This window comes from Ipomoea triloba, chromosome 12 (genome assembly GCF_003576645.1).
Source record: "Ipomoea triloba cultivar NCNSP0323 chromosome 12, ASM357664v1".
Taxonomy (NCBI): Eukaryota; Viridiplantae; Streptophyta; class Magnoliopsida; order Solanales; family Convolvulaceae; genus Ipomoea; species Ipomoea triloba.
The window spans coordinates 24719740-24745720 of NC_044927.1; the positions used below are offsets into that span (position 1 = coordinate 24719740).

General features: G+C 34.0%; 4 protein-coding genes and 1 non-coding gene across 5 annotated transcripts; 2 read left to right on the forward strand and 3 right to left on the reverse strand.

Moving 5' to 3' along the window:
- Window positions 1–6328: 6328 nt before the first annotated feature.
- LOC115999830 (CASP-like protein 4C2) lies at window positions 6329–7631 on the reverse strand. Its single transcript, XM_031239759.1, has 3 exons — window positions 7125–7631; window positions 6899–7034; window positions 6329–6797 (listed from the first exon to the last, which is right to left on the reverse strand). The coding sequence occupies exons 1-3, from the start codon at window positions 7358–7360 to the stop codon at window positions 6576–6578; spliced, it is 594 nt and encodes a 197-aa protein (XP_031095619.1). The 5' UTR covers window positions 7361–7631; the 3' UTR covers window positions 6329–6575.
- Window positions 7632–13409: 5778 nt separating this feature from the next.
- On the reverse strand, window positions 13410–16336 carry LOC116000335 (ubiquitin-conjugating enzyme E2 7-like). The gene is made up of 6 exons (XM_031240402.1): window positions 15933–16336; window positions 15730–15832; window positions 15014–15111; window positions 14818–14918; window positions 14298–14375; window positions 13410–13945 (listed from the first exon to the last, which is right to left on the reverse strand). The coding sequence occupies exons 1-6, from the start codon at window positions 15979–15981 to the stop codon at window positions 13868–13870; spliced, it is 507 nt and encodes a 168-aa protein (XP_031096262.1). The 5' UTR covers window positions 15982–16336; the 3' UTR covers window positions 13410–13867.
- Window positions 16337–17863: 1527 nt separating this feature from the next.
- On the forward strand, window positions 17864–17935 carry TRNAP-AGG. Its single transcript has one exon. It is a non-coding gene; the product is annotated as a tRNA-Pro (tRNA).
- Window positions 17936–18149: 214 nt separating this feature from the next.
- LOC115999742 lies at window positions 18150–20491 on the reverse strand. The gene is made up of 2 exons (XM_031239641.1): window positions 20364–20491; window positions 18150–19938 (listed from the first exon to the last, which is right to left on the reverse strand). The coding sequence occupies exon 2, from the start codon at window positions 19805–19807 to the stop codon at window positions 18338–18340; it is 1470 nt and encodes a 489-aa protein (XP_031095501.1). The 5' UTR covers window positions 19808–19938; window positions 20364–20491; the 3' UTR covers window positions 18150–18337.
- Window positions 20492–22812: 2321 nt separating this feature from the next.
- On the forward strand, window positions 22813–23466 carry LOC115999743 (RING-H2 finger protein ATL52-like). Its single transcript, XM_031239642.1, has one exon. The coding sequence runs from the start codon at window positions 22824–22826 to the stop codon at window positions 23364–23366; it is 543 nt and encodes a 180-aa protein (XP_031095502.1). The 5' UTR covers window positions 22813–22823; the 3' UTR covers window positions 23367–23466.
- The last annotated feature ends 2515 nt before the right edge of the window (window positions 23467–25981 follow it).

The window sequence follows — 25981 nt, forward strand, 5'->3', positions numbered from 1 at the left end:
TTAGCTATGTTTGGTTGAAGATATACAACATAATCAATGGTAAGTGACATTTCAAAGCTTAAATTCTCATGTTTCGTTTATGTTATCTTCTACTTAACGTACTCTTCAGTCTTCACATAGAATTTTGAAGGGTATGTGATTCCCTCACAATTCTTAGGTTATCAAAATTATCATGTATACAATTTTTACGATTTTAATTCTAATTATTATAAAATATAGATTTTATATTAACTTATTATATTATCATATTTAACTATTTTGTAATTATATATTTTATTTTATGTTTTATTACTGTCATGTTGGCTTATGAAATAAGTTTTTTTCTCAAGTTCAAATTTTTAGTTAATTATTTTTAAATAATGTAATATATACTTTTATACTATATATTATATATAAAAGTAAACTCCTCCTATTTCATTTTTCCGCCCAAACTTTTGTAGTCAATTAATTAAATATTTTATTAGTCAAATAATTAATAAAGCTTATTTGGTAAGAAAATGTAAAATGGAAATTAACTAATATCTATTAATTAGTAATATTGTTTCCATATTTACGTATCAATACTATTAATAAAAGTAAAATCATCCCCTTCAACTTTTCCACACAAACTAATATTATTAATTAATTGGTAAAAAAAATTAATAATGTTTAATTGGTAACAAAATTTTATTACCAAATTATGAGAATAATTAATCTATTATAATTGTGAGAATAATGGAAACAAATTCTACGTAATTTTATAATAAAAAATAATTTTTTAATTATTATTTACACCAATAATAATAATTCGAATATTTATCTATACTACTAATAATATAATAAACATAAAATCATCCTTTGTGAAATTCCCGCCCAAATAATAGTAAAGATAAAATGGAAAAGAAAACTGATTTTACTAATTGATTGAAAATATAAAATAAAAAAAAGATTCTAATGGAAATGGAAATGAAAATTAGACAAATTGAAAAATAAAAAGGATATTATTATTTGACTGAAAATTATTTTAAAACATTAAAAAATTAATTACACTTTCCTTTTGAAAACTTTAAATTATTTAAACTTTAAAAAAATTAATTAAACATGGTTGTTAGATTTTTTATAATAATTACAATTAATTCATTCAAATATGGAGGAGCATAAAAAACTAAATGAGATATGGTGAAAATGAATACACTTAAGGTATAAAAGTAGAATTGCACATATATTAGTGTAATTGACTAATAATAATTTCCTAATAATTATTATGGTAATTAAGCTAGACATTGGTCGTTGAATTTATTTTTATAATAATTATAATTAAATTATTTCTCATTTTTCCATATTTATTTTAGTAATAATATAATTACATAAGTCATATTACATATCGATCTTTTTAAGATAATTGTAGACAAACAAGTCATATATTATTCAATTAATTGAGTAATACTTTTGCACTAATCTTATAATCAAATAAATGTACACATTCAATATTAGAATTTTTTTATAATTTCATCTTTATTTTTGTTATATAAATATATAATAAAAAATGTATATGTGCATCGCACAGGTAATTGGACAATTACTTGCTCTAGTTCAAGCAAGAAAAACATTAGAAAACATAATCGATCCAACCAATTTCATTAATTGAAGCCAAAGGCATTGTGGTCAAGCGGCATGAAGTAACTCTCCCAGATGGGAGGTCATGGGTTATGAACATATATTACATGTAACAGGGTCAATAGTACTCAAAAAAATATTCGATGTTATAATTTATATAATTATATATCGATCCAAATATTTTTAAAATATTGTAACAAATACATTCCGTGCACGCACGTGCGAAAGTACTAGTTATATATGATACCACTATCTTATTTATTTATTTTAATTTTAAAGTTTATTTAAATACATGAAAATATGTTAAGTGTATTAAAGTAAAAATAATATATAACATACAAAATAACCTCTAAACCAACCGGGTTTATATTACATATTCATCAATTTTAACCAAACGTGGGAATCTTACATTCCCTAAGGCCCGTTTGGTTCGTGGAAAATATTTTATGGGGAATGGAATTAAAATTTCATAAAAAAGTAATTACTATGAAGATGAATTTCATTGTTTGGTTAGTGGAAAAAACAAATTACTCGGAATATTGATTTCATTGTTTGGTTGGATTTGAAATGTAAGGAATAACAAGTATAAATACTCATATGCCCCTACAAAATAATAAAAGTAAGGAAAAATGATCAAATAAACCATCAAACTTTACCTAAAAAGTCAATTAGGTACCTAAACTTTTTAAAGTTACAATTAAATCCATTAACATTTTATTTTGGTGCAATGAAGCCCAAAAGCATATTAGTGAAAAAAGGTTCAGGCATCATTTCCAACCAAAAATCGACAGTTGGCGAACGACATTGGTCACCTTTCCGGAGAAAGGCGACCAGTTATGGTTGTTTGGAGTCTCTCTGGAGAGGCGACCAGTTCTGTTCGCCTTTCTCTAGAGAGGCGACCACAAATAGTCACCATAGAAGGCAACCGGCGTCGGTCGCCGATGATCAATTTTTTGTCAGAAATGATGCCGAAACCATAGTGACCTGCTATCACAGGTCACTAACATGTTTTTAGACTTCATTGAACCAAAATATAATGTTAATAAGTTTAATTGCAACTTTAAAAGTGTTAATAAAACGTCTTTTATCAAAAGAGCATTTGAAATGATTTGTAAAACTCCCTAGTTGTTACAATTTTCATATCAATTAGTTATCTTACTTATAGTTCAAAAGATAGTTAAGTAGAAGTCCAAGACTTATTGCATTAAGTATAGATCGAGTCTGTACAAGTTGATAGGTAGTTCAACATGAAGTACAGAAGACTTGAAGATCAGAAGACATGTAGACTTAACACTGAACCAAGGTTTGCATTAGTTCAGCCAAGATAGTTCAGAATGGTTATGTAGTTATAACTGAATCAAGATTCCAGCAGCTATAAATACAGATACTATCTCTATGAAGCGGTTGTTGATTTTACAGAGATTCATACACAGATAAGGCCTGATTGAGTTGAAGAGAAAACTTTACAAAGTTTACCTTTAATTCAAGTTGAAATTCTCATTAGAGAATATGGGCGCGTACTCACTTTGGTCAAGCAACGTGTGTAGTTGTTGAGGGGGAGCCACAGCACAAGGAGATAAGGAGATCGCATTCTTGACACTTTGCTTCTCGAGAATGAGAGAACATTGAGTCATATGATCCGACCCCAATTGGTCTCATAGTCGATCATGTAGTAAGCACCAAGCGAGAACAAATCACGTCAAACATCCCATCACATAGTTAGACATATAAGGACAACTAGTCTACTCCATATTGTCGCTCGAACCTTTACGAGACATGTGGAGGACATGTCGAGTCGCCAACTCGTGTCCTTACACTCTTTTTATTTAAGGCGCATTTATTGTCCATGGGAATGGACTTCTTCTAACAATAACCACACTATTGTTCACATTCCTGAGCAACTCATACTTAGCATGGTACACATAATAGTTAACATTTGTCATCTTCCCAACCGTAATAATATTAATACTTTATTTGCTTTATCATTCCAACTATATTTACACTATCAGTTACTATTAGTATTATTACAAAAGGGGGCGAGGGAAAAACTTTTTATTAAATATTAAGAAGAGTCTAGAATTTAGGAGCCCTAATTCTCTATTTCTCCAAATCTAACAAGAAGTTTTTTTTTTTTTGGAGGGGTAAACATTAAGAAGACTCTAGAATTTATGAGCCCTAATACCAAAAGGCCACAACTCTTTTCATTCTCCATTTCTCCAAATCTCCTGAGAAGTTGTTCTCCTTTGCTAAAATCGTCGGCAACAACTTCTCTACAATCGTCTTCTCCTTCTTTACACAAAAAATTCATTTATTATCCTCATATGCACATAAAACTCATTTCTTTTCCTTTGAACATCATAGGAAATTCATTTCTTTGCGGTTGTGGCTTCAACAACAATGATGGCTGGTGTTTGACGACAAGGCAACGACACGAACAATAGTTAGTATTTCGATGACATGGTTAGAGATCGATTACAACGATAGAGGTAATAGATCTACTACTTCCTTGATTTTTTTAAATAAAATAAATACTTAAAATACATTAATGGTGAAAATTAATTTGAAGCTATTTTAGAGTCCCATCCCATCCCTATGGTGATTTCCCCCTCTATAATTGTTGACTTGTAGGTTGAGAAAATCTAGTTCTCCATAGATAGCACAAAAGGGGTAATTTAGGCTTTTAAAAACTAAATGCAATCAACTGATTGTAAAACGCTGCTTCAATTAACTTTTTCATAAAATGATTCATTGACACCAATTAGCTGATACAATAAGCTTTTCACAAAACATTCATTTTAGTTGGTTGACATTGGTCAAATCAGTTGAAAACGACCGATCATTCATTCTTCCTCAATATATGGGTGGGTTCATATGATAATAGACTATCACATAAAAAGTAAGAATTGATCTGGATCTGTCTGTAAATCAATAGTTGAGAGCTACTGAAAAAATAAGGAAAAAATGAAAGTGGTCAATTTTATAAAATTACAACTTTAAAAGTTTAAAATAATTATAAAATTGACCCCATATTTGTTAACTAAAATCTTAAACCATTAATGAACATGATAGACGATTGAGATCACTAATAACTTTTACAAGAAGGAATTGTTCACACACACATATATAGAATCATAATTATATGAGAACAACCTCCCCAGGTGAGGAACTTGTGGACAAATTCAAATCATTGATTTGCAAGATCTGATGGATGAGAAATCAAGTAAAAATGAGCATAGTCATTTTCATAAATATTACAAAGTTTTATTTATTTTCAACAGTTGAATCTACTAGATCAATGTTTTGGATTTTATATATATATATATATATATATATATCAATGTTTTGGATTTTATATATATATATATATATATATATATTCTTGCAATTAAATATGTAATGAATACTAATGATAGATATTCATAATATTTTATGGTTTTGTATTACGGAGTTGATAGATATTCATAATATTTTATGGTTTTGTATTACGGAGTACAATTTAAACATTTCATTTCATAGTAAATAAGAAATAGAAATTCGGAGTAAAACTTTATCGAAAACATCTGCACGTCAGCAGCACGTAGATTTGGCGTATGCCATATAGGTTGGTTAATCGTATGTATGTTTATATATTCCAATAAGGGGTAATTTTGTAATAACGTCCTTTCTAAACTGAGCTGGTGTTCGTCGAGATTTGACAAGTACGCTGTACTTGTTCTGGATCTACGACTTTGTCTTTAATTTAAACAGAAGGTAGGCAGCAATTAATTAAAAATTATTACTCCGTAATTTTTATAATCTTTACTTCATAATCTAATTTAATACCAGTAACTTATACTCCGTAATTTTTATAATCTTGACTTCATAATCTAATTTAATACCAGTAACTTATACTCAGTAATTTTATAATATTTGACTTCATAATCTAATTTAATACCAGTAACTTATACTCCGTAATTTTTATAATCTTGACTTCATAATCTAATTTTATACTTTAATATTTGTCAGATTCTATATTATATTATTTAAAATAAGAGAAAAGTTATAGCGTTGATTGACATCAATATTTTTTTCACATGATACCATTATGTATACATGTATTTTGTGCTGAATATATTTAAAAATCATTGACTTTGATTTACGAGAAAATTTGTAATCATTAACCAAAGTTAGTATTTTGTGTTAAATTCGTCTTGTGATCCTATTCAATAAACGTGTAAATGATCACAAGGAGATAAATCAACCTAGATTGTCATAGTTGACCGACTAAAATTGAGAAGATCAATAGACAACATTTTCTTAGGGAATTAAATTTGAAACTTTGTGGTTATTAAGCCAATAGTAAAAAATGCCCTAATGCAGTAATGCATTCATGTATGTATACATAATGATGCTTTGGGCCATCGAGGTATAACTCAGTAGTTGAAAGTCTGAGTGTAGTTTTAGTTCCTAACAAAACAACAATTACTTAGGTTTGTAAAATTCCTCAATGGGGGAGGATCTCAACCTGGAGAAAAAATAAGCAAACACTTCGTGTCACAAAAGTAATTTCGCAATTATCTCCTCTCACAATTCTCATGGCAAGAGGGTGAGAGACCCTCAGATTTAGAGGTTAAACCTATAATAATGCACTTATCTCCTCTCACAATTCTCATGGCAAGAGGGTGAGAGACCCTCAGATTTAGAGTTTAAACCTATAATAATGCACTGGTGCTCGATGTAAAAGGCATCAATGTTGATCCACAATTATACTTTTCCCATTTAAACTTTTTTTGACCCTGAAAAATATAATTTTACAAAAGCTTCTATCCACTATATAGTTTGAATTGATGAATTCAATGCAAAATTACACTATAGAATCAATTTCAAGGTCCAGATATGATCGGGCCCAGTCTCGTTGATAGAATCAAATATGGGCCCAACCCAAATTAACCCAGAATCGAATCTAACCCTATAACAAAAATCAGGCCCAAAACGGCATCTCAAAGATGAAAACGAGAGCCGTGAATTACGAAACAGACGACCCGATAACCCGAAACCAATGAAGACAGGCTGAGGAACGCGAATCCGGCGAATCCAAGTGCGATCGAGATATAGGATTGGACGCAGAACGCATTGTCATCCGTACACGTGTCCGTACCCTGCAACGTCCGGGAGAACGCCGTCCCAACTGCCGCCGCCGCCAGTGACATGTACGCAAACACCTACAGCAAGCAGAAGACGACAGCGCACTTTGTTCACATTGCTTCAAACTGGAAACGAAAAACAGTTAACAGCGTGCGAAATAGAGTCAAAGGAGGAGAACCTGATCGTGGCCGAAATCGAACCAGACCTGTATGACTTCAGGAAATACTGTTGCGCCTCGAGAAATCTCCCAAACCGAAGCTCCGACTTCGAAGAACGAATACACAGCGACAATCGCATTCGCAACCGCTACGAACCTGACAAAAATTCCTTTTCAATTAAACCGATCGGAACTAAAACCTACACTCTCTCTACCGAATCGACGGTCGCGGAGGCGAGAATTGTACCTGAACGCGTCGAATTGGTGCCAATTGGGAGAATCGGCATCGTGCGAATTGGAGAGCATGAAAACGGCGGCGGCGAGGGAGAAGCAGAACGCGGCGAAGCGGAATATGAGCAACAGAACGTTGACGCGCCGGAGCTTGTGCACGGAGACGGTGGAGTGAAACGGAGGCTGGATTCTGTGCCCCGGCGAGGGGGTGTGGACGCCGCCGTTCCGGAGCGGCAGCTGAGGCGATGCCATTCTCTCTATCTACGGAGAGCTGATCGGGAGACAAAGATGGAGAGATGAAGTGAGAGAGGACATGATAGAGAAAGGCTTTTATGGAAAAAATGAGTGAGTAGAGGTGGAGGTGAGTTTAACTCGGTGGGCTGGTTAGGGTCACGAGAGAAGGCATGAACCCCATGGAAGGTGGGAAAAGAAGAAACAGGAAAGCATACAAAGACTCTATAGTCTATACTGCGATTCGTACTGGTAGGGGCTTCAGTTGTAAAGCACAACTAAAAAGTGATGCCCGCACACGACACATAATTTGCGCTTATCTTTCCTAAGCGAAAGGCTTAATTGAGATTACTGCAATCCTCTCATTTTCTCTGTCTTTTTCTTTCTATTTTATTTAAATATACAACTAAAAATATATTATATCTTATTTCCTCAAAATTTCTCCTATTAATAATCACACACATTATTTTTAAGAAAGAAGGGTCAAAGAAATCATTGAATTATACACAAAGATACAAGTGAATTACTCAACATGTTGAAATTTACGTTTCAAACAAGTCAAATTTGTGAAGTCCAACCAAATAACTTAATAACACGTTAACTCCATTAATAGTCGATTATTTGATTTTTTAAAATAATAAACCACATAGCTTTCTTTTATATATATATATATATATAATTTCAGATGACGAATCAAGATTTTGGAACAACACCTTTAGCGATTCTCACTGCATAAACTGCTAAACTAATATGTAAAACGTGCTTTCCTGTGATCATGGACACACGTGTGCCTGTATTGACAGTCCAAATCTCCTGGGAATTAATGCTCAGTAGCATCATTGATACCGATGTTGATTTCGCAAAATTCGGCATTACCACAGTCTTTGAAATTAACTATTGTTCTTTTTTTTTTTTGAAAATCGAGCCGTAAAATTTGAGTAGTTGTTTAAATTATATTACTGATGTGTAAAACGTGCTTTCCTGTGATCACGGGCACACGTGTGCCTGTATTGACAATCCAAATCTCTTGGGAATTAATGCTCAGTTCCTATGATCACGGACACACGTGTGCCTGTATTGACAATTCAAATCTCTTGGGAATTAATGCTCAGTAGCATCATTGATACCGATGTTGATTCCGCAAAATTCGGCATCACCACAGTCCTTGGAATTAACTATTGTTCTTTTTTTACTTGAGTAGCTGTTTAAATTATATTACTGATTTCTTGTGATTATGGAGCACGTGTGTTCATAGTTACTTTCTCAACCTACTGAAACACAAAGAGTCAACAATCGTCTCCACTGAAGCTCAAACCCACTCCCTTTCATGTGGGAGTGTAAAGCGGGTACCACTAGATCACAAGATCTTTGGTATCATTGGCTTCAGATATAGAGTAAATTTTAAATTTTAAGACCACCTGTCTCATTCCGAAGTGCCTGTAATTCAATGAGAGGATTAGGCACTGTTTCCGACGGTGAAAACACTAGGTTGCAAAAAAAAAAAAAAAAAAATCATTGATATTGGTGTTGATTCCACCAAATTCGGCAGCCCAAGACCATTGGAATGAACCCTTTTCTTTTTGCAAGTCGACCCATCCATAAATTTGATTTATTGAGCATACTAGCTTTATGCTAAAACTTTTCAATTTTAAATGTCATATTAACATTTTTACATAAACAATCAACAATTTGATTGGGCTGCACAATTTTAGTTTGAGTTAATACCTTCAATGATCTTCTGAATATTAGGATTTTACCAGCTTTAGTCCTTCGAGTTTAAAATAACCTCCAATAGTCCTCTAAGTTTTAAAAAATAATCACCTGTGGTCTTTTTAGGACGTCTCGTGCTCATTTTAAACTCGAGTTATTTTAAGAATTAGAATCATAAGTGGTTATTTTTTAAAACTTCAAGGTCATTTTAAACTTGAGGGACCACAACTGCTAAAACTCTAATACTCGGAGGACCATTGAAGGTATTAACACATTTTAGTTTGTTTAAGAAGGCAATTGTTTATTTGTTTGTTTGTTTTTGTTTTTTTTTTTTTTTTGTTTTTTTTTTTTTTTTTGAATAGTCGACTATATATAGTACATCATACAACTGTTTACACAACAATCAATCTTCTCATGTTACAAAACATAATCGATCTAACCAATTTCATCAATTGCGCTATACAATATTCGATGTTATAATTTATATAATTGTATATCGATCGAAATATTATTAAAATATTATAACAAATTCATTCCGCGTAACGCACATGCCAAAAATACTAGTAAATAAATAAATAAGTTTGCCATGTTAGCATTTGAATTTCACTAAGCACTTGGGGTAGGTTTCAATTTTTTGAACTCCCCTCATTTCGAAAAGGATTCCGCGAATTACTTTTTGAAGATATTATTATAGTAATCTAACGTTTTTTTTTTTTTTTTTATAGTTTATTTTAGTATTTATTTTCTTTTTGTCAAATGTATTAAAATAATTTTCACTTGGGATGACTGCATAATGACCAATCAATTCTACTGATTTCAAATGCAACTAACTTTCATCAACAAAATGTAACACGTACCATTGGTAAATAGAAATGTCAACGATGTGTTGTAATTGCAGTCATCATTCTTTCGTCAACAAAATATTACTATCAGCCAAATATTTCCTCTCCTAAACTAGAATGGATAAGAAGGAACACCAAAACCTATACGATGTTATGTTAGTGTCTAATAGTATTATATCAAGAGTCAGGTTAAGTAGGTTCAATATGATGTTGACTTCTAGTAAATTTACTAAACTTTGAATTAAATTCAATTAAGTAATACTTATGGATGTGAATAAAATGACACATGTTTTTTCCACTTTAAGTAAGAAATTTTTGGTTTGAGAAAGAAAAACTTAGCTATTTTTTATTAATGGGAAAACTCGCAGTTGTAATGTGAAGATCCACAAGATGTGAAACCCACTTTATAGCTCTAGTCAGTAAATGATTAAAAGATGATAAATTTGTATAAATTTTTTTATGAAAAAAGAAAAATGTAAATTTTTAATAACTGAATGATTCAAACTTAGAAAATTAATAAACAGATGCTTAATGAGTTATGTTTGACTTCTGATTTTTATTTGAAAACGTTTTTGTTTGGGGGATGGATGTTTCCTTCAAGCGCCATGTCGTCTCGTGGTTTTCAGTTCAGTCGTGTGCGTTCTCACCTGCCATCGACGTCGGCGCACGCTCCGGCAATGTGAATGGGATTCGGGTTTCTTTGGACGTTTTGGTGTCTTTTAATTATTTGGTTCCTTACTATTATTACTCCTTCAAGATTAGAATTTATTTTCCGTTTGATGCTCGGTGCATCCCCACACCAAAAGTCAAAACACGAATCCCATCTATTTTAGGAAAATGATATATTAAATTCCCAAAGAGTAAGTCTCATCATATGTTATAATTTTAAGAGAAAACAGACAAATAACCACATTGAATTAAACTTTAGCTGAAAAATCAATTAGCCTTCTAAACATTTTAAAGATGCAATTACAGTTATCAACAATTTATTTTAATGTAATGATGTCTAAAAATCGGTTAATGACCTATCATAGGTCATTAGGTTCCGACAACCCACGGGCGAAACCCCGACAAAGTTTCAGGCAACAAAATGATCGGCGAATGGTCATCGGTCATGGAGAAAGAGACCAAGGTCGCCTTCTTCGTAGAGAAGGCGATCACTGTGGTTTCCTCCGGCAAAAGGTGACCACTGGGTCGTCTTCTACTGGAGAATGCAATCTTGGTCTCTTTCTCCATGACCGACGACCGTCTGCCGGTCGCTAGATACTTTGTTGCCTGAAATTTTGTCGGAATCTCGCCAGCATGTTGTCAGAACCCTAATGACCTGTGATAGCAGATCATTAATAGGTTTGTGGGTTTCATTGTATCAAAATAAATTGTTGATGGATGTAATTGCACCTTTAAAAATTTTAGGGAGCTAATTGACTTTTTAGATAAAATTTAATGACTTATTTGACCAATTTTCCTAATTTTATTAGTGGAAGAGAAAGAGTGTAATACAAATTATGAATCATCATTTGTTATGGATGAATAAAGAATATGCTACAAAAGTAGAGAGTAAAAAAAATGAATTACTCCATATAAATTATAAGTATGTGTAGTATTACTCTTTATTTTATGAAATATATAAGAAAAAATTACGTCAAAATAAATTGTGGTGATCAAGTGTGATATGTAATATAATCCTTAAAACATATTCTTGGGAGATAATTCAAATAAGCATTTGAATCATTTAGAAAGAAAAAAAAAACCAATTGCAATATTGAACTATAAAAAGTTTCATATTAACTCTCAAATTAAAAAAAAAAATGTGTGATTAGAATATTTAAAATTTTTTACTTTTTACTTTTAAGTTACCTGCTATTACAAGTTATGTTGATGCTTCCGGTATACATATTGAGTTACATGTTTAAATGTTGATCAATATGACTATAAGTAGAAAGATTAAAAAATTTCACATAAGATAGACATGGGGTGTGGTAAGATGACGTGCGTCTTCGCAATTTAATCGCCTTAAAATTTATGTGTATTTTGTTTCAAACGTGATTAATTTTGATGTGTAATCTTAATTGATGGGTTGAAAAATTTTAGTAATCAAATTGAAAAATATTTCACATGAGATTCCTTATGACAAAAACAGGCTTCCTAATTTGGCACATCTATCGGGTGGTCAAAGTTATCATTGGCACAAAAAGAATAAGAGCACTTTATTATTTTATTTTTGGTCCAAATTTCTACGGCATAAATTAATAGGTAGCTGTTACGCGTAAAATATCGTTTTTTTTTTTTTTAAGGTTCGTTAATGGCAAGAAGATGCTGTTTTAGTCCTTGTACAGGTCCAACGTGGTTGTCCAATATTGTCCCACTCACTAGTTTAGGATAGGGTTACAACTTTGAACCTTAATTGTCAATAGTTAGGGATTAGTCATAAATGTCTATTAACTTCTATGGAAAAGGAGCCAAACTTTTTTTTTTTTTGAAAGGATTAATTCATTAAAATAAGTCCAAATAGAAAGTATTACAAATGATAGAGGGAGGGTTTGTAAACCACTCCGAACAACCAATCAAAGAAACAGACTGCCTAGCTAACAGATGAGCTGCCTGATTCGCAGATTGCCTAGTAAACACTAAACTACAATAAGCAAACATACTCATTAAGTTTTTAATATCGTTAGAATCAAGTGAAATGATGAATCTCCTATGCTAGAATTAGTACTCTGAATAACCTGTAGAGAATCAGACTCTATAATGACCTTGTTGACACTAATGGTCTTAAGCCAGGTAAGAGATTCACGGATAGCTATTGCTTCAGCCTCTTTTACTTTATGAATGCCCTTCCAAGTTCCAGTGAGATCCCCTTGTAGCCACGAAGTGCCCTTGATCATCTCTCAAGACGCAACTGAATCCCATGCAATCAACTTCCTTGTTTATTGCAGCATCAACGTTCAGTTTCATGAAGCCCTCTAGAGGTTTGGTCCAATGAATTCCAGTTGTGGCATTAGGTTGGACTGTTTCTTATCCCAAGCTCCTAATATTCGAGACAGAAATTAAATATCTATTTTGTCATTAAAAATAAGTCTTAAATGTGATTTCTTTTTTTTTTATTTTTTGAATACTGACTCTATTTCTTATCTATTAACCATAACATTTTGAATAAAAAGAACTTAGTTATAACATTGGCATAGGTAATGGATCGAGAACCAAGTTTAAGAACTATAGACTAATGTTAATCATTAATCTAGGATGATGAAGAAAAAAATACGACGACATTTTGCTAAATATTTTAGTGCAGTTGAATTAGTCCGTACCTATACAACTAATACAAGTCTAAGGACTAATGTTAGCCGTTGATATGTGAGAAATGTTTAAGCTGAATGCACATTTACATATAACCAATACACTTTGTAGTGTTAGTTGTTACTCGTTATACGTTTGTAGTTCTGAAATAAATCATAAGAATCACTCCATATATATATAATTTTTATGGCGCCTAGGCTATATATTTGGTGCATTAATACTATGTTGAAAAACAACCATAAATTCCGGTGGGCATTGTTTAATGAACAATGGGTACAAAATGGCAGCAAGACAAATAACAAAAGTACAAAATCCAGCAACCAACAATGTTGCAAACCTAGACTTTTGAGAATATTTCACAAATCACATCTACATTCTTCAGTTGAGCTTAAATTAAAGCACCAAAAGAGCCAATTAGAAGTACATAACAGAGATACCACCAATCAACACCTGAAGTGAATGAATTGAAACCAACTTTCCAGACGAAAATCCCGTCGGAATTTCACCTTAAAACTACCTTCAGAAGCAGTTATAGAATGCATGATAGATCTTGATGCAACGAAACATGGGTACCGATTTGCAGCCGCAGAAAGAACCGGGTTACTAGCTAGCTAGGGCGTCATTCCTTGCCACATCAACGCGTTTTGGATTGGAGCATGAATTTGCATTCGCGGGCTGTTTACAGCATTTCTTGTGACCGCCTTACACAGCGGCTGACCTTTTTCTTGAATCCCTCTCTGTTCTCCCGCCATTCCTTCTGCAAATAGCGACCAGCAGAACATAGGAGAAGGTATTATGTATGGCAAAGGTTAAATTATGCATCCTAGGCATATGCTAAACGGACTGAATTGGGTATTTCCTCGACTGCAGGGCCAGGCAATCGTGGCCATTTCATGAACGGGGTATACTTTAGATATAAATTATTTTACCACTGGTTGGGAAACAAAAACCACGATATCCTCGGGCTGGTGGAATGAATTTCCAACGACAGGTAGGTAAGTTCTTGTTAACTCCTACCTCGGCCTCCGGGGCCCCTAAACCTTCTCTACGGTGGGAAAAAGAAGAGAGAAGACGGAAGAATAAGAGCCGATTTAACCAAGAATACTTACAGCAGCTTCAACGTTTGCCGGGGACTCATCATTAGGGCTCGAAAGCATTGATATGATGCTCAAAACTATACTTTCAACCTGCAAGTTAGAGTCGTAACATGAGATGAAAAACCAAACATAAAAGACAGATTTATTCTGAAATTAATGAATACGAGGAAACACGCTACATAACTACAGTCATTCGAACAGTGGATAGTATAGTACAGAACGAAAGACAATATGCGGTAAATACTATAGTAGCAGCAATCGAGATCCTAAAGAAGAATAACATTGTGCTTCGGCAAAAAAGCGTATGTTATTAGAAACATAATCTCAGGCCACCTGGTTTACAACAGTGACGGCATATACAGCATGAACACAACTGAAAGAGGGTATTTATACAATAGCAGCAGTGTTTTGAAACAATACCTAAAGATGGCGAGAAAAATAAAATTGAGAAACCATTTAATGCCCAAGTCCAATCAGTTTAGTCATTAGACTACCACTTTTTATGTACAGCTAAAAGCGGATGAGGTCATACCGTATGGACAGGTGACCAACGCTCACTAGCAAGTTCATATCCATTTGGATCATCACCGGGAGGGTGAAGAATTGAGATGCAAACCTTGCCATCGGTGTATACTGAACACAATACCAATATTTCAAACATTACGAAGAACAGCGTGATTATAATGACAATAAAACGATAATCACATCTTCAAAACTAGCTTACAGACCATTAGGATGCCAGATCTCTGTGGTAAATCTCACCGTGGGGGGACTATTCGGGTAATTTTGAGGAAAACTCATAATCGCATTAAAAAAACCTCCTTCACTGCATTCAGAATTCATATATGTCCAACCGTTAACATTCCCCATAACCAAGCAGAATTATATAGTAAACCGAAAGAGAATGATCACCAAAGCATTCATGTTGGTAACCAGCAAAAGAACAATGATACACCTTGAACAAACATCATAGAATAGAATCTCAAAATCCTAAACTCGACTAAATCAAACAAGATGATCCTAGTCCTTGACCATTGCAAAACCACAAAATTCTTAAAACAAGTGGTTCAGTCAATCTTAAAAACACAGACCAAAACCTACCAGCTAACTACTACTCCATACCACAAGTGAAATCATACACCACACATAAAGATTACATAATAATAACTAAAATATAGCCTAAATGCCCAATTCATTGAATAAGAAATGTTTGAATCCAGTCTACACGGGTAGATCAGTTAGTTCCTGAATGGCAAATTGTGGGCAAGAAATATCTAAATCCCAAAAATCTTAAGAAATTAAAGCTAACCCAATCTTATATGCCAATCTCCCACACCCAAAAGTTAGATAATTGAACTACAAACAGCCTATCAAGGGAAAATAAACTGATAATCTGGTAAAAGTTGAACCTTTATCTAAATTTGAAAAAGAAGAAGAAACTCACTATAATGTATCAGGAGGTCCAATAACTGTAACGCTCCATTCGAAAAGATTGGTCTCATCAACCAAACCAGCTGAGAATCCATCAACAGGCTTTTTACAAAGATCTGGAGAGGGAGAAGAAGAAATTATCATCGATCTTTTAAGGAATTTAATTAAGGCATAAAGACAGTTCAAGAAAACTTCAAAATTCCATAAAAATTCCACCTTTGAGTTGTTTCTGGAGCAAAAGACTGGCCTGAGAAGCTGAAGCCATACCAAACTTCAGAGGGGGAGAAGGAGTATGTACTAAGCAGTTGTGGGTTGATTTGGGAGAGAGAAATCAGAGAATAAGGGGAAGTAATTTGTGCGTTGAGTCGCAATCTCCGGCTGTGATTCGAGTCTTATATAAACCAACCAAATTGGGGGTTGTAAAAGACAGGATTCAGAGCGTGATTGGATTCGGAGATTATATGCTCCCCAGTAATGTCAAACAAGTTATATGAAGGAAATTGCATTAGCCCATTTGCTTTAGATTCTGGGTACGGTTCTCCATCTTCTTCCCCATTCTTGAAAAGGATGACAGGCACCTCCCAATCAGACCATATTCCCTTTCTTTAAGGGCAATTATGACGATGATCCCATGTCTTATTTGACGTTATTTGTTCTTTTCTGATCCATTTTTTTTAAAGTGACAAAGGGAAAAGACAATTATTATTCAAAGTTTTTTTTTTTTTTTTGAGAATTATTATTCAAAGTTAGTACCTGATAAATATTACTCCGTATTTGAAAGTGTATACATAGATAAATTTTAAGTAAATTGTTAGATCAAGTGCTTAGCACTCACTTTAAAAGTAGGCGTAACTTATTTCCTTATTTTAAATCGTATTGTTCGAGATACAGATTGGGTGTTGGACTTAACCCTTAAGAATTTTACCGACATCTGTTCAACAATTTTTCAATAACCAAGTATTAGATATGATCCCTTTAAGCCTTGTCCAACACAAATTAATATAGAGTACTGTTCATAATTAACTGGTTTAAATCAAAAAAATTAATAAACAATTATTATTAAAAGTTGAATTATAATTTTGTGTGTACAAAATTAATAATCTCACAAATTTAGTTAGACACTTAGAGTTAGTTCTGATTGATATTTTCTGAAAATATGAGAATGTTGTTGATATTGATAAGAAAAGATTAGGGTAGGGAGTATAGGTCGGCAATTTGAATTATTGAGGTTAAGGATGTGTCGATTTGTGCTTTTACCTGTTGATGGAGGAGAAAGACATAATCACAAGGTGGCATTGATTAAACTTAGCTGTATCATATCACGTGGATGGCATTACAACATTACTGTCACCACCTCCAACCAGACAATAATGGACATTTCTGTTCACAGAAGCTAAAGAGTGTTGTTCTCGTGTTCTTTTTCTTGTGCCATGGCTTCCCTTCCATTGGATGCTCTTTTGATTGCAACACTAAAGAACACAGTATCTGTATATTCCTAGATTTTGCTTGTTATACACTCTTAGATCCACTAAAAAAGTTAATAATCTTATTTTGCTGACAACTACAATAAGTTTTGAACAAAATACAAATATTAAAATTACTTGACTGATATATGCGAGATATAAAATTGGTCATGTGTGAGATGTTTAATTGGCCTTTTTGGTTTGAGTCGGTCAACTATGAACAATTTAGATTGATTTATCTTATTGTGGTTGTTCATGGTCTATGGTCACAAGGTAAGTTAGTACACATTTAGATAGTGGTTGCAACTTTTCTCGTAAATAAAAAATATGAAATTGACGCTCTTATGGATAATTGGGTACTGACTTTAAGATACATTTTGTGATTTATCTCTTACATCAGACGGGCTAATATATATTCAGATAGTGACTGCAAACTTTCTCGCATATGAAAGAGATAATTGGCTACTAACTTTGAAATTATCACACATTCAAATATCGGATGTGAGATTTTTTATAAATGAGTATGATTTAATGCCCTTTATGGATAATTGGATACTAACTTTGAGATTAATTCTGTGATTTTCCTTTTTCACCGTGACTACCGACTACACAACAAAGCAAAAGATATTTGGAATTGGGGTATGGCTTTATTGATTTTACTTTTTTGCAAGGTCCCACCAACAAGGGCATTTGGTCTAGTGGTATGATTCTCGCTTAGGGTGCGAGAGGTCCCGAGTTCAATTCTCGGAATGCCCCAAAAACTGTCTCTTTTCTCCAAGAAGAAAGCATTAAAAACAAGAATGTTGAAGCTTCAAGCACAGACTAGAAAGAGGGCTAAAGAGTATAAACTCTGTTATGTTTTGGGATAATGGTATGAATTTGAATATACTTTGGGTTGCAGTAAAAACTTGATGTTTATTCTAGTTCATACATTTTCAATCTGTTTGGTATGAATGTGAACTGATGAATATTACCACTGTAACTCTGTAAGAAATTATGCATTAGATGGAAAGAAAGAGTAAAAAAGCAATATAGTTTACTGCAGAACAAAATATTTATAGATATAATCTTAATTGAGATCCTAATAAACCAATATAATCTTTGTTTCAAATCAGTTAGAAACAATGTTATCACCTACTAAACCAGCTTATGCATGTCTCAGACTATTGCTTCTGCCAGGCCGACGTATTGTTCCCTCCAAGGGGAGGGGCGAAGGCACACACGAACTTCGTGCTCCTCTGGTCCAACGCGATGTTTAGGCACAAGAATCTCGAGCATCGTACCAGTCTCGTCTCCAAAAGCCTCTAGTTTAGCGTCCTCTGGGATGCGAGTGCGCAGGGGAATTTCCCGGATAAATTCTCCTGGAGGGCAGTGCTCGGGAGATGGATCTGCTAGCTGGAATGTCCGGTTTTGTCTCTTGATCGTTGGAGCACACCCGGTGCTCGTGCAAGATATCTTCACGGTCCCATGTGAGACGGTGTTTCTCCAAGTGACTTTCACCCGCTTCAGATCCACGAAAGGCATGCTGACAATAATCAAGAATCCCTCGTCGTCTTCGTATATAGTTTTTGCAGCTGTGACGGGACCATATGTGTGCCTCATAACCCCGGAACACTTGGTTAACCAGGGCGGCTCGATTTGGTGGGCGTGTGAACTGTCAGATAAAAAGCAATCATCATCAACCGCTCGAGGAAAGAACATTTTCTTTCGCTTGTTGGCATCTATCCCTTCTCCATTTACATTGTTTGGTTGTGAAGTTGATAAATTCAGACTAGAACCATTGAGCGATCGTTTTGGATGTGGAACTGCGTTACACTTTAGAGGAGGTAGCCTCTCGAGCACGAATTCTGTGGTCGGGACGCTCCTCCAAGAACAAAAATCGCTGGCTTCAAGAGGAATGGAGAAGTTCAAATCTCGCCCCGTGAGTTCCATCCATTTCTTCCGTTCCTCCTCGTTGATACCCGCAAGATTCGGAGACCTAACAATTTCAATGCCATGAACACACTGTGGGTTAGACAAACCCCGGTAATGTTTCCTCTGCATCCTGTGCGAACGCACAAAGCCTTTATCCACGCTAAATGGGAACGGGCGCTCCCCTTGGCGTGAATGCCCATTCATGTAACTCCTCAGCTGCATCTTCCCTAGAGCATTCTCGGGCCTCTCCTTGAAAACCCACATGTAAATGTTTTCCATATCGTGCTGAACAAGGAAAACATCCAACTTCAACTCCGACTTCTCGCACTCACTCCCACTCCCACGACCAACCTTACCCTTCAACCTCTCATTCACCGCGGGCTTAAAATAGAAATTGAAGAAAAACCAAGCGCCCCACACGCTATCAAGCCGCTTAGCACACTTCTTCCCAGCCTTTGTACCACCACAACTCATCTCAACAACATCATGATGCTGGGCAGCAAGACCAACATCTAGCACAAATTCATCTGAACAAGGCAGGGGGCTCGGGGAAACCATGAGTGGAAGATTAATATCGGGCGGAGCAAAACCCACACGATTAAACTCCCTCCCTGATTTGTCATGAGACAAAGAACTTGAATCCATGGACAAAAGGGTGGAAAAATGATTGCTTTCCATAGATAAGGTTGTAACCACTCTTTCTTTTGCAGGCATTTTCCCTAGTAATCCTTAAGGTGGAACCCAAAATCCCACCACAACAACCACTTACAAACATGACCTCTTCATGTGCATAGAGCCAATGACAAGGACTAACTGAGAGGCTGATTGAACAACTCGCGATTTACCTAGGATTTTCAGGATTTAAGATTAGTCTAGCATAAGCAGAAATCTAATGCTATCAAAAAAAAAAAGAAGAAAAAGCACACCTCTACATAAACAACATCACTCCAATCAACACACCACAAACAAAGATTCATAAATCAATCAATTAATCTTGAAACATACCATCCACACAAGTATACAACCATATAGAATTGTGTTTTATGCTTTTTCCCTATCCCAAAATCAGAAAGACCCTAACTTTAGCAAAAGATTCACTAATATCATTAGTAAATTTGACATTTCAGATATAAAAGCAGCAAGAAATAATAACTTCTAACATTCCATTGAATCTAGTAAAACTGAACTCTCTCAACCCAGGAAAGTATACACAGATATATAAGTTTAGAGCGATTAAAAATGAGAGAAAGAAAGATGAATCGAAGGGTACCTGAGGAGGAGAAAAGAGGTCTGAATCTGCATGTGCGTTGGGAATGGGAGGTGGGGCGGTGACGTAACCGGAGAATGTATAAAGAACGACCAAAATTGGGGTTGAGACGTGATAGTGCCTGTCATGTGGAGAACAAACGCCGTTAACAAACGGTGACGGAGTATCAGTCAATAGTCAAAACAGGCGTCTATGGCTAGAATGCTAGATGACCTAACCCTATACCTTTAAACATTGATTTATCAAAAAAAAAAATTAAAAAAAAAAATCTTATAATCTCTTTTACACTTTTTATTGGATGATTTAATTTATGTTGTTCCCAAAATATTAAATTTTCAATCCTAGGATTCCTCACATCTCGACCCGACAAAGTATCTATAAAGATGTAAATTATTAATAACTTAGCTGAATATTGAGGCTAAACATTTGCTTAATACGTACAAAGAGTTTCGGTCCCCTCAGTTTGAAATGAGATGTTGCTCTGACACCGTCGCTGGTGAGAATAATCATACAATTTCACTGTCTTAGTATAATATCTACATAAAATAATCATATTTGTGTTGTGTAAGAACTTAAATCGTGACAAAATACTTTCTCATGTATTTTAAAATTATTGCATCCTTGAGTTGAATTTGAGATCTCTGCCAATTCTCCATATTATGGGTACATATATAGTACAACTTTTTTTAGGGATAATGTAATGCACCTTTCATGGTTTTTAATTTTAATTATTTTAATTTAATGCAAGTTGCCAACTTGGATTTGAGCTATAGACTTTTCTTCCCAAAGACATCTACTTTTAATAACTATTTATAATTGAAAGATGATTGGATTTATTGAACAGCTCCTTCACATGGGATAACTTCTTATCATGTTGAAGGATAAGTTATCCACGCTTTACCTCCACAACATAAGTCTGCGTATATAATAAAATATTATATACCTATTTTTTAAATTGTTGTATCAGCTTATCTTTTTGCTCCCGGATAGGGCCTGCCCCATAACAGTACAAAACAGGTAGATTGTTAGTTCAGAATAATCAAGTCAAGTTTATTGACTTAGGTTAGACACATTGAATTAGGTTAAACAAATTGTGTTCATAAAATGATATCGTTGGAAATGGATGTCCTTTCCCTTTTAATTGTAATGTTTTATACTATTGTATTCATAAAATGATATCTCATTTCACTTTTTTTTTTTTTTTTTAATGTTAGATGCATTGCAAAAATACATACTCTTGTCAAATAGAATTTGTAAATTAGTATTTAATATGTTTTATTTTTTCAATGAAGAAAGCAAAAACAAACTCACAATATAAAAATGATGTGTGAGATTTATATAATACTTTATAACAAAAATGTATTTTATATAATTATTTGAAAAATATTCTAATTTTACTGAAAGTTTTACGCATCTCTTGGAGTCTCACACGAATAAAACTAAAAAATAGTTAACTCTTACAAGTTAAATAAACCAGCTCAGCGACTACCGATTTAGAATGATACCAGGAATGACATGAGGCTATATAGTAGTTGGCATTTGAAGTTATTTAAGGGCAATGCCATCAATAATTTTTGTAGGGTCAAAGTTGAGGTGAAAGAAAGAGAAAAGGGAGAGAAGATAAATTGCATTTGCAAGAAGATGATTTTTTCTTTGCAAAAATGGGTCCCACAAAAAAAATCAACACACACCAACGGTGCCTAGCCCATTGGATGCATTGAACTGGTGATCACCCTCTTTTATTACTTTTTAAAACTTTTTTTTTTTATAGTCCGAAAAAAACCCTTTCACTGTTGGAGTTGCTCTAAGAGAACATCATACACATGTATATCGAGAAGGAGAAATGAGTAATTACAAACCATTCAATCCACACATTCAGTAGTTCCTCTGCACGTACGATGGCAAAGTATTGTGTAGACCACGGTCCACACAGTGTTGTGTGAAGCATAACAAAAAGTACATTATATTTTTAATATACTAAAAGTACATTATTCATGTACTGAATGTACATTATACAAATTAATGTACTTTCAGTACTCAAATAATGTATTTTTCTCAAATTATAATGTATATTTTAATTATTAAAATTACATTATTTGTGTACTAGATTTACATTATTTGATAGTATGGTCCACACAGCTTTGTGAACCATGATTGGCGCCCAATTGCATGAATTAGGTGGCAAAGCGGGCCGAATTGACGGGCTAAACCCATCTTACAGTTCCACTTATTTGTTTATTTATAGCAAGACCGGCCGCAGTACTTAACAGCCTATTTAGACAAAACAAATGTATTGGGCCAAAAGTGAAAGGGACACAAATGTTATTTAAAGGCCCAACAAGGAATCATTCACATCGTACGGCATCCTTGATTCTCCTTGGCATTGTCCGCCGTGTCTATTTTTATAATTCCCAATTTCGAATCCAACAATGGCTTTTACACACTCCCAAGAATCATCCCATCATGTCCGGCGAATCCGACAACGACTCCGACATCCTCCCCAAGCTCATGATCTGCTTCATCGGCGCCGCCTCCGCCGCCGTGGTGATCACGGTCTACCACTGCATAGCCACGCGCAACGTGCGTGGCCTCCTAAGCCGCCGCATTAATCGGCGGCCAACGGCGGCGCCGCCGCAGCAGAACGAGTACCAGAGCAGCGTCGAGAACTCGATGGCGGAGCTAATTCCGGCCCACAAGTTCCAGAAGGGGGTCGGGTTGACCCGGGATGGTGACGGCGTCTGCGCCGTTTGCCTGTCGGAATTTGAGGACGGCGAGGAGCTGCGCACTTTGCCGGAATGCATGCACTCGTTCCACGTGGCGTGCATTGATATGTGGTTCTACTCGCACACTAACTGCCCGGTTTGCCGGACGGAAGCCACGCCGTCGCCCCACGTGCTTATACACTTGCTGGATTCGAGCGTTCGAAGGTCGCCGCCGGCGCCGGGCCGGCCGCAGTCGCAGACAAATGCAATGATGCCGTTGTTCATAAGTGGTGTAATGCAATAATAGCAGGATAGATGCTAGAATCTATGAATTTTGTTTTACTTTATTATTATTATATTTTGAATGAGTAGGAAAATCGAAAATCACAGTTATTACGTTATTATGTACACGGCGTAAATTCTGCATTATGAATGTAACATATAACAGAGGTAAATCAATTTATTTGTTCATAATTGATCATCTCAAATTAAGAAAAACAATAACCAATTTGGTTTACGTAAGTGGTTGTGCACTCTTGTCTCTTAAGAAATATCGGGAATTCAAATCTCTCTTGTACGGAAAAATTAATATGGCTAACACTTTGTCCCTTAATTGGACCGACCCGTTGCAAACGCGATTAGTCTAAGCCTCTAAGGTAAACGGAGATTAGTCCGAATATAATACGGACTTAAAAGTGTCTCCTACAGGTTAGAGCTTGCTCAGGACACCTCGTAACCTGACAAAAAAAAGAAAAAAAGAAAAAGAAAAAAGAAAGACAATAAATCATCTCCCATTAGAGTTGAACTTGAAATCTTGAGATTACTAAGTCACGTTGCACTCATTTTTTTTTATTTAATATTTTGGGTTCTATATATGTTAGGTAGAATATTATTTTGCAACCTTGATATCATAAAAACATATTTATAATATGATTAACATTAAACATATCATTGTTGGCCATCAATTTAATAGTTACGGAGTATTTTACAACAAATTTAGCAACTATATATTAATAATTAATTTTGTTAACCTTATTTGGATCATAGTGGGAAATTAAATAATTCAAAATACTATTAGTCTTTCTTTACAAGGTTCTTATCACCAACACATTTGTCGTGTTACATTTGGTGGACTAGATTATTTCATGATTGATTAAGACTTATCATATAATTAGTCAGACAGCCATAATTATTTATTAGCCAAATTGTGATTATATATCATTAATTTACATCATATATGTCCATGCATGCATATTTTTATTATTTAAAAAAAAATCCAAATATGTAAAGGTTGTTTTGGTAAATCTAATGGAGAATAGGGATTATGGGAGTTCAATTGTTGTTAAAAAATTGGTAGGAGTGATATATGAAACAATGACTAAGGAACAATGAAACAAAATAAACAATATGAAGTCGTTGTAGTTGTTTTATTTAATTTGGTGATGATGAAAATATCTGAGGAATACATATAATACATAATGTTTATTTATACATTGAGGGAAACTAATTTGGTTGGTGTGAGTAGCCGTGCATTTTCGTTTTTTAAGAAAGGTTGAGACTTCAAACCTCCTCTTATATATCTATTTTCTTGATGAGTCTTTGAATCTAGAAAGAATACCGAAAAAAATAGGCTAAGAATTTTTTTTGAGACGAACGAACTCCTTAAAAACAAGTTAATCTAGCTACCACTTAAATCAGCGCTCAACTTTTATATTTACTCGCTACTCATGAATTGTAAACTTACCCCAAGTAGTTAAAATATGAATCTCAAATTAATACTCCCTTTTGTGTCCACTTTGGTAAATAGAACTATACTCAATATACTATATTTACAATTCAAATTTATAATATTGAATTTAGTATTACTATATATATAATTTATATATTTTAAAGCTATATTAAAAATTATTATTAAATAAAAAACTAAATACAATATTGCGGTGTGTAGTCCGGAAGAAGTTGAGGCTTGAGCCTGGTTTAATTAAGGTTCTCTAATTGATGTGGGAAAAAAGGGATATATTTGTACTGTGTAGAGTTTGAGAGTGATTGTAAAGGTATGATCAACTGGTTTGTCACAAGTAATTTATCCAAGGGCTATAAAGCCCGTCAAAATACGGGCCTAAATGAGGTTAGCTTGGCCCGTCTTAGGCTCGCGAGTCTTGACGGGCTTCGTAAATTTAAAAAGTTTTAAATTTAAGAAAAATTAATATGAAAAAATAAAGTTAATGAGTGTATATTAAAATAATTTGGGTAGTTTAAACATATATTAATGCATTTGTAATTTGTTAAACACAATAATAACTAATAAAATAATAAGGTCTAATAAATAATCAAATACATAATTTGTTAATCTATTAGCCAATAACAAATAATTTATACAATTTATTAATTACTAATACATTTTTTTCAATATAAATAATAAACATATATTTATATATATAGTTATATAAAATAGTAATACACTAATATTAATAATGTATGCATATTAGGCGGACACGCCATTTTGAGGAGGCAAACTTATACGGGCCTAACATTTAAAGCCCGCCCCACCTATTTGATAGGGCAGGACGTGCTAAGCTCGTTTTGACAAATTATTGGACCGTTGCATCTTGCGGTTGCTCTTAATTACAAATACAAATACATAAACCAAAAAATTAAACCAGTTATTCGTAGCACATCTTATCGAGTCGAGTTCGTTCACAATATTTTTCTGATGCTTTTTATTTATTTATGAGTTATTATACATGAGTAATGTTTACTTCGTACACATCATTTAATAACAATTACATGTGATTTTCCTTGTTATAAAATAATAATAATAAATAAAAAGTTCTTCAGTTCCTAGGGAGTAGGGAGTGAAGCAGAGATTTTGAATGATATAAACATCTCATAACATACATCGCATTCATCCAACTCAAG

Excerpts from the sequence above, each read along its gene's own strand:
- LOC115999830 (XM_031239759.1), bottom strand. The coding sequence starts at position 7,360 with ATGGCATCGCCTCAGCTGCCGCTCCGGAACGGCGGCGTCCACACCCCC. Across the intron at positions 7,035-7,124 it reads CACCAATTCGACGCGTTCAG|GTTCGTAGCGGTTGCGAATG; the intron begins GTACAATTCTCG and ends AATTTTTGTCAG. Across the intron at positions 6,798-6,898 it reads TCGATTTCGGCCACGATCAG|GTGTTTGCGTACATGTCACT; the intron begins GTTCTCCTCCTT and ends TGCTTGCTGTAG.
- LOC116000335 (XM_031240402.1), bottom strand. The coding sequence starts at position 15,981 with ATGGCTTCAGCTTCTCAGGCCAGTCTTTTGCTCCAGAAACAACTCAAA. Across the intron at positions 15,112-15,729 it reads GGACCTCCTGATACATTATA|TGAAGGAGGTTTTTTTAATG; the intron begins GTGAGTTTCTTC and ends TTCTGAATGCAG. Across the intron at positions 14,919-15,013 it reads AGAGATCTGGCATCCTAATG|TATACACCGATGGCAAGGTT; the intron begins GTCTGTAAGCTA and ends TATTGTGTTCAG.
- LOC115999742 (XM_031239641.1), bottom strand. The coding sequence starts at position 19,807 with ATGCCTGCAAAAGAAAGAGTGGTTACAACCTTATCTATGGAAAGCAAT.
- LOC115999743 (XM_031239642.1), top strand. The coding sequence starts at position 22,824 with ATGTCCGGCGAATCCGACAACGACTCCGACATCCTCCCCAAGCTCATG.